At 62.5% G+C, this 7683-nt stretch overlaps 2 protein-coding genes across 2 annotated transcripts in view; both read right to left on the bottom strand.

Annotated features, from left to right (window-relative positions):
- The window catches only part of RELT (RELT TNF receptor), a 6013-nt gene extending 5499 nt beyond the window's left edge, over positions 1-514 (bottom strand). Inside the window, exon 1 of the mRNA XM_057368147.1 lies at positions 416-514. The gene's annotated coding sequence lies outside the window, so the exon portion shown is untranslated. The remainder of the gene's footprint in view (positions 1-415) is intronic.
- Positions 515-1992: 1478 nt separating this feature from the next.
- ARHGEF17 (Rho guanine nucleotide exchange factor 17) overlaps positions 1993-7683 on the bottom strand; it is a gene marked incomplete at its 5' end in the record, with an annotated part of 30569 nt that continues 24878 nt past the window's right edge. The window contains 14 exons of the mRNA XM_057368302.1: positions 1993-2752; positions 3293-3535; positions 4184-4358; positions 4433-4581; positions 4932-4999; positions 5097-5183; positions 5263-5509; positions 5840-6090; positions 6170-6363; positions 6481-6554; positions 6660-6873; positions 7067-7185; positions 7280-7365; positions 7472-7581. Coding sequence (XP_057224285.1) covers positions 2562-2752; positions 3293-3535; positions 4184-4358; positions 4433-4581; positions 4932-4999; positions 5097-5183; positions 5263-5509; positions 5840-6090; positions 6170-6363; positions 6481-6554; positions 6660-6873; positions 7067-7185; positions 7280-7365; positions 7472-7581 — 2208 coding nt within the window. The remainder of the gene's footprint in view (positions 2753-3292; positions 3536-4183; positions 4359-4432; positions 4582-4931; positions 5000-5096; positions 5184-5262; positions 5510-5839; positions 6091-6169; positions 6364-6480; positions 6555-6659; positions 6874-7066; positions 7186-7279; positions 7366-7471; positions 7582-7683) is intronic.

The following is a 7683-nucleotide window of genomic DNA, read 5'->3' as shown; positions in this document are numbered from 1 at the left end:
AAAAAAAAAAAGACCCGACGCGGTTCTTACCTCTCTTCCCAGCAGCTCTGCTGAGTATTCCTTAACCTACTTTCCCCCCTCTCCATCCCTAATTTTAACCTACTTTGGCGCTGCAGCAGCCGCAGCCTCCCGGCTCCCCCAGCGCACCCCACTGCAGGCGGAGCTGCCACCATGCCCGGCTCAGGGACAAACCCAGGACAATATCAACACCCGCCTTTGTCAGCGCACCCCAAAAAGCGCCAGATCCCCCTAATCGCACAACCCGAACCTGCAGAAACCGCCACCCCAGACCCCCCCGTGGGAGAATAACTCTTTAAGGGGAATAATCCTTTAAGGGGGAATAATCCTTTAAGGGGGAATAACCCTTTAAGGGGGAATAACCCAAGCGCCCCCGGGCACAGGGGGTGTCCCTTACCTGTCCCCGCCGCGGAGCCCTCAGGCTCCCCCCGGGGCCGCCCCGTCGGTCGCGCCTCCTCCTTATGAATGAACCCGCTGGCGTTCGGCCTCAAACCCCGCCCCTTTCCATGACGTCACACGGAGAAGCCCCGCCCCACCGCGCTCGGCCACGCCCCCGCAGCTCCGCGGCAGCGCCCCCTCCCGGGCGAGGCGGGGACTGCGGGAATCGAGGGCGGGAGCGGGGCCGAGGGCGGGATTTGGGGTGCCGAGGGAGGGATTTGGGGGGGGCTGGGCTTCATCCCGCGCGCGGGGGGCGGGTTGGGGGAAAAACGGGATCCGAGCACGGTGCATTGTTACCTACCCAGCACCATTAAAAAAAAAAAAAAATCTTTTTTTTTGTTCCCCTACGGACTTGCAGGGGGCACCACGGGTGCTGCACCCCGATTTCCTACGTGTCCCACAGYACGTCACGTGTTGGCCTTGTCCTGTTCCCAGGACACAGTTTTCCCATATCGGGGACATTCCAGTTGCAGTCAGGCCTGGTGTTCCCTCTGCTCCCCTCGGTTTTCCCCAGGACGTCCCGGTGTCCCCTATTCCGKCTGTTTGTGTACCCGGGGAGTGCCACATCCCGAGGTGTGGCACAAGGGACAGACATCCTGACATCCCCCTCAGGGTCATCCAGGACACAGACACTGCACCCCAGTAGAGGAAAGGGTTTCTTCCTCCCACCGGGGTCTTCATCACACGTGGGTGACGTTCCCAGTGATACCAGCGGGAGGTGGCAGCGGTGCCTGTCCTCACCCCGTCCCTGCCAYCCCATCCCGAGGTGAAGGACGAGACCACGCCGGGATCCTTCTGCCACGGGTGACCTTTAATAACAAAGAGCCCCCAAGTGACCGAAATCTCCGCCCCCCGCCATTCCCAATATATCCTCCTCATCCCAATTATAGCGCACACCCACTCACCCCGCTGACGGACGGACGGACGGCTCCATGTGGGATGGCAGCGTTCCCGTCACTCAGCCAGCCGTGTGGGATTGGGGACACCCTGATTCATCCCTGCCACCACGGCTGTCACGTCTCCCATGGGGACAACGGAGTCMCAATCTGTGAGCACTGATCTCGCCTAAATCCTGGGATAAACGCAGGAAAATGGGGCAGAAAAAGGGCRAAAGGGGGAGGGTTGGTCCAGCAAAGCCTCATTTCCAGGGTGCCCCACATTGTCACCCCATTTTAAGGGCAGGGAACAGCCCTGGTGGCTGTYAGGCAATGCGAAGGTGATAGTTCTCATCCAGAAAATGTCTCAAACGTCAGCAGCGCCTTCATCCCACTTCCCAGGCTGCAAAATCCCATTGGSAATCACAAAGAAGGGCAGGGGGGAATCCCAGTTTCCTTCCTCCTCCTCTCCCTCAGCTCCCCCTCCACCAGCGCTGCCCGGCTCCACCAGTGGGGTCAGGCTCTRCCTCGGACAAGGAACCAGCAAGTTTCAACCCCCCAGCTCCGGGGTGGAGGGACTGGCAGCGAGGTGACGATGCCCCTGAGCCCCCCGAGCCTCCCCAAATAAATAAGGATGTTTATATATATATAATATATATATATATATATATTTAAAACAAACGAACAAACAAACAGAGCTATCTGGGTGCTGGCGATGGAGCGAGCGGGTTAGCGGGAGGCCCGGGCCGGGGGACACCGCGGGCGGATTGTCCCTGGGGCGGTCCCGCGGCGTGGCCGGGGGTCCCGGGGAGTGGCGGGGCCGCGCCCCCCGCCCCGTGAAGCAGGCACACACAAAACCGGAGAGCAAGGCAGGTTCCTGGCTGGCGGGCACCCTCCGGCCGGTCCCCGGTGATGCTCGGAAACGTCCTCCTCCTCCTCCTCCTCCTCCTCGTCCGCAGCGCCTTCCCAAGCGAACGCACCCCCTCCCCATCTTGTGGAGGCCCCCGAAGCGCTGTGTGTCCCCCCCGAGTCCAGTGCGGCGGCCGGGGGGACGGCGGGGGGACCGGGGCTCATCCCCCCCAACCCCGAGCACACAGAGAGCAGCCGGGTCGGAGATGAGAGGTGCTGGGGCGGGGGGCGGTGGGGAGGGGGCCGGGACCCCTCCCCTGCACACGGGGGGGGCCAGCACCCCCCTTCCTGGGCGGGGTGGCCCGGGGGGGCCGCGGCTGGTCACGCTCTCCACAGGAGGAGGTGGTTGGTGCTGTCGTCCCGGCCCACGGTCTCGCTGCTGCTGGTCAGCCGGAAATCCTCGTAGCCGTCCCCGCCGCTGATCACCAACATCTTGGGCTTGGACAGCGCCAGGGCGGGGGCCCGCGGGCGGGACGGGTCTCGTTTCTCGGCCTCGCTCGGCTTCTCGGCCCCTGCCGAGCGCAGAACCCCAAATGCTGTCACCCGTGTCCCCGCGGCTCCCCTGGTCCCCACCGGCAGCAGCATCCCAACATCCCACKAGCAGCATCTCAGCGTCACCCCACCACCACCTTCCCAAACACCACATCTTGGCCCTAAAAAYTCCCCTCCCCAACAGTCCCTTCCACCCCAAAGTGGCCCCGCAACCCGCATTGGCTCCTCCCTTCAGAACTGCCAGCCCCCATCCYGTCTGCTCCTTCTCCCCATCCCACCCGGCCTCACAGCTGGGCTGGGTGACACCCTGCCCATCAGGGCTTTCCCCACGGGAATTTGGGTCTCCCCGGGAAATTTGGGGTCGCCCATGCTGGTGGAGGGCAATTCAGCACTCAATTTCCCTCACCATCCCGTCAGTTTTTCGCCCTGGATTTGAACAAGGCAAGGATAGAACAGGGGCTCCAACATTTCAAGGCTGCTCCTGGCATGGGGTACAGCATTCCCAGCCCCATAAAAAATACCCACAGTTCCTGAAACGTGGCACGGGGCACCCCACCTACCTGTGTCCCTCGGCAGTGGGAACAGGACATCAAAGCCGTCGGGCAGCTCAATGGCCGTGAGGAAGCGGACGTGGCCGGTGTGGCCTTGGGACAGCCCCACCAAYGTGGGGGCAGCCTTGGCCGACACGGAGAGGGTCAGCACCACGCCGGCRCTGGTCCCGATCCACAGCAGGTCCTTGCAGGCCAGGAGCGCCGTGATCCGCAGGCAGGCGGCCTTGTGCTGCCGGATAATGGCATCCGAGCCTGCCGGGCATCCCGGCCATCAGTGCCTCATCCCACCCAGAACGGGGCTGGGAACTCCCCAAGCCCACAGGGATCCATTCCCAGGGGATCTGTGTCTCACAGGACATGGGGAACGGACCCCAAAACCACCCTGGATGGTGGCGTCAGATTGGGGTGACAGGACAAGAGGGAATGGCTTCCAACTGAAAGAAGGGACAGATGGGATGTTGGGAAGGAATTGTTCCCGAGGAGGGTGGRGAGGCCCTGGCACAGGGTGCCCAGAGAAGCTGGGGCTGCCCCTGGATTGGGAATGTCCAAAGCCAGGCTGGATGGAGCACCCTGGGACAGTGGAAAGTGTCCCTGCCCAAAGCAGGGTGTTGGAATTAGATGATCTTTGATCTTTGTCCCTTCCCACCCAAACCATTCTGGAATTCCATGGTTCTGTGATTATGGGATTGCCACCCTGTTTTAACACAGGATTGTCTATTTGCCCAGGGAATGGCCTATTTCCTTGTAGGATTACCCAGCTGCCTAACACAACCACCAGGACTCATATCCCTTCCCCAAACACAGCATCCCGAATTTCCCAGCTCTGGATGCGGCGGGGCAGTTTCCAGGCATTTGAGGGTCACYGGCACCCATCGGTGCCATGTCACGGGTGGCACTCACCAGCCAGCATCTTGTGCACCGGGGGGGTGATGTCCGCCTCGGCCAGCTGCTCGTAGGTGGTGGCGTGGTACAGCCGCACCTGGGCGCTACCCTGCAGTGCCACCCACACGCCGGTGCCCGCGCTGACCATGCAGGTGACGCTGCGCCCGCTGTCCTGCCCCACCTGGAGAGTGTGCTGTGGGGACAGAGCCAGGGTGACRCTCCTGCCATGCCCGCTGCGCCCCCGCCACGCCCCCGCCACCTCCGTACCTCCTGTGCCAGCGTGGCTGTGTTGAGGACGATGACTCGGTTCTGGCAGCCGCACCACAGCTTCCCCGCCACCGCCACCATCTTGGTGATGGGGCTCCCCGGTGAGCCCAGGGACAGCGACTTGGAGTTCTGGGGGTCCCAGAAGCGCCCTGTGCGGGTGGGGAGAGGGGCGTGGTGGTTAAGGCATCCCCCAAAATGTTCACCTTGATCCAGACAGTGGGGTGTGGTGGCTGAAGATGACTGTCCCCACGTCACCACTCCGAGGGGACATAAACTGATGTCACCACGGGTTCAAGTGGCAGCAGGGACCAGGACAAGGACACACACTTTCACCTGCCGCTGATTTTGCTGTCTCCAGCATCCCTCCAGGGATGTCCCTTTCCATGGAAGCAGGGAAGCCCCGGGCACCCTGGGCATCCCTCCCCGGGGGGTTGCCCAAGCACTTTGGGGCCACATTTAACTCTCCCTGTGTCCTCTGACGTCCCCAATCCGGCCTCACCTGCTTCCCGCTGGTACACAACGAGCTCCCCGTTGGCCAACGACACAAAAACCTGGTTATCCAGGTACCTGTGGAGACAAGGTTCAACATCCAGCTGCTGAGCCCTGCTCAGCYACCCCATGAGCTGCAAACCCCCAGAGCTGCAAACCCCCCTTCCCCACGTACAGGATGCACATGACGGCGGCAGYGTGCTGCATCTTCATGCTGTTCTTTCTGTTGCGGATGTTGTCCGAGGACTGGTACACGTGGATGCTGCAGGAGGACAGCAAAGCTGGAGTCTCACCCATGATTGGGAATTGCCCATGCAGGAATTCCCACCCTGGGGCCRTACCAGCCATCCTCGGTGCCCAGCCACATGGAGCTCTGGTGGGCTTCGGGGTCGAGGCTGAGCAGRTCCTCGAGGCTGCCGCGGGTGAAGGAGCCGCGGCTGGAGCGGCGCAGGGCACGCCCGTCCGTGGGACTCTCRCCATGCCGGCTCTGCCCGTAGGTGCCGGCGATGGGCAGGAAGCCGGGCTCCTGCTCCTCCTCCGAGCTCGTCGTCTCCACTGTCGCCTCCTTGCAGCTTGGGATCTCTTCATCTGCGSAGGAGGAGGAGGAGGAGGAGGAGGAGGGGGAAGGAAGGGGTCAGGCCACGACCATCCAGCACCCTCCGAAGTCACGGGGAAGAGACCAGGGGTGATGTCAAGCCCAGGGGAGGGTGTAGGGATGCTGAACCCCAAAACCCAGCAGGTTTGACTCAAAGCACTCCCCAACCCAGCACCAGCACTGGGCTGATACCCCCAACATCTCTTTTCCCAGGGTCAAAAGCTTCCACCCTCAGATTTCTGAGGAATGCAAGGCAGTGGAGCTGCCCATAATTTTGGGGCTAAAGTGGATTTTTGGCTGAGCAGGGGCCGGGGAGGACTCACTGCCAAAGCTGGAGGAGATGGTGGAGTGGCTGGCTTGGCTCTGCAGCGTCCCGGAGGGGCTGGGCGAGGACTCGTCATCGGTGTCATCGCTGTCGAAGGGCACCAGCTCCCGGTTGCCACCGTCCACGGGCTCCGAGAGCTCCAGCGAYGAGCCCGAGATGGAGATGTGCAGGCACGGCTGTGGCCCCGCGTCCTCCGGCTGCGGCACGCCCGGCTCGGCCGAGGGGCTGCCCAGCGGCTCCGCGCGCTCCCTGCATGCCGGGGAGGGAGAGAAGCGGCTCCAGCATCGCCCCATGCCCACCGGTGCCGTGGGGCCGGGTGCTGCCCTACCTGCAGGAGCGCTTGAGGCCGGGCACGGCRGCCATGCAGAGGATCCTGGCAGAGCAGACGGCGATGCAGGCCTCCACCGAGGGCTCCTTGCGGATGCTCAGCAGGCAGACCTGCCCCACGTAGCCGTCGCTGTTGCAAACCCAAACTTCATGCAAGCTCTCTGGGCTGCCGTGGCTGGGGGAAGCGCAGGAGAACTGCAAGGGAGCAGAGGATTGGGTCCTTGGGCAGCGATGTAGGAGCTCTCAGAGTCTGAGAACCAGCCCTCCAGGGTGCAGAGAGCCTGTGGTATGCTCAAACCCAGCCTCGAATACCTGCATCCCGCTCCGCGTCTTCATGATGGGGATGGCTTTGAGGAACTCTGGGTCCAGGCAGTTTTTGCTGGAAGCTRGGAAAACCAAATTGGAGGATGAAGAAGTGATGGAGGAATGGGCTTTACCAAAGCAGGTTGGGGGGATGCCAAGCCACCACCACGGCCTATCCCTGCCGTTACCCAGCTTTTTCTTGGCATCCTCGAAGGCCTGCTCRAAGCCGAGCCGGGCGTCGGGGTTGGGGAACTCGAAGATGAAGGACTCAGTGCCGTCGGCTTTGGTGGCRCTGAGCTCCACCTTGTTGGGGGGGAAGGCCATGCTGAAGGACAGTGACTGCTTCTCGGACAGCTCCCGGTGGATGGCGGCCATCAGGTCCTTGATCACATCATCCAGGCCCTGGGGACAAGGACAATGCCGCAGCTCTCAGCTGCCACCACCAGCCACGTGCCTGAGAACCCCCTGTCCATCCTTAGGACTGGACACTCATGGCCAGCAGCCCTTGTTCTCCCCTCATGCTGAGGACATCCCGGGTGGCCCTGCTGTGAACGTGTCCCACCAGGGGACAGCTCCAGGGCTGCTGTCCCCATACCTGGTGGGGGAAGCTGAGGGTCTCTGACAGCTTGCTGACTTGGCCCAGCGTATTGAGGTCCTCATCCAGGCGGCTGATGCTCTTCTGGATGCTCTCCCTGTTGGTGGCTTGTGAGGCACCTGCATGGGGACATGTGCATGGCATTAACCCCTCCCTYCCTGGCACCACGAGGTTTTGGGGTGGGATAGGACACTCTGACGGGCAGTGACAGACCTTTGACAATGTCCACGTCCTCCAGGGGCAGCTTCCAGAGCAGTTTGTACTTGCTGGCGGTGTCGATCACGCTGGCCGCCGTGTACCTGGCAGGTTGGGGGGCATGGYCGAGCTGCACCCACACCCACGGCCCCCTACAGCCAGGCCAGCTGGCAGGAACCCAGGGGATGTCCCCAAGCCCGGTGTACTCACAGGCTCATGGAGCTGCGGCGAAGCGAGCCCGACTTGCGTTTCAGYGTGGTGCACACCAGCAGGTCTGAGAAGAGGAAGAAGGAGCGGTCCTTCTTGCCACCCACCGCYTTCTGCAGAGCAGGGGGAGAACCGAGGGGTTAATGACCACACTTGCCTCTGGGCCAGTGCTGGGAGACAGCCCTGCCTCAGTTTCCCCATGTGCTGCCTTGCCC

Source organism: Malurus melanocephalus, unplaced genomic scaffold, assembly GCF_030028575.1.
Source record: "Malurus melanocephalus ecotype Western Australia unplaced genomic scaffold, MMel_1.1 scaffold_89, whole genome shotgun sequence".
Lineage (NCBI taxonomy): Eukaryota > Metazoa > Chordata > Aves > Passeriformes > Maluridae > Malurus > Malurus melanocephalus.
Note: the sequence above shows the minus strand (reverse complement) of the source record. Positions and strands in the feature narration are given on the sequence as shown.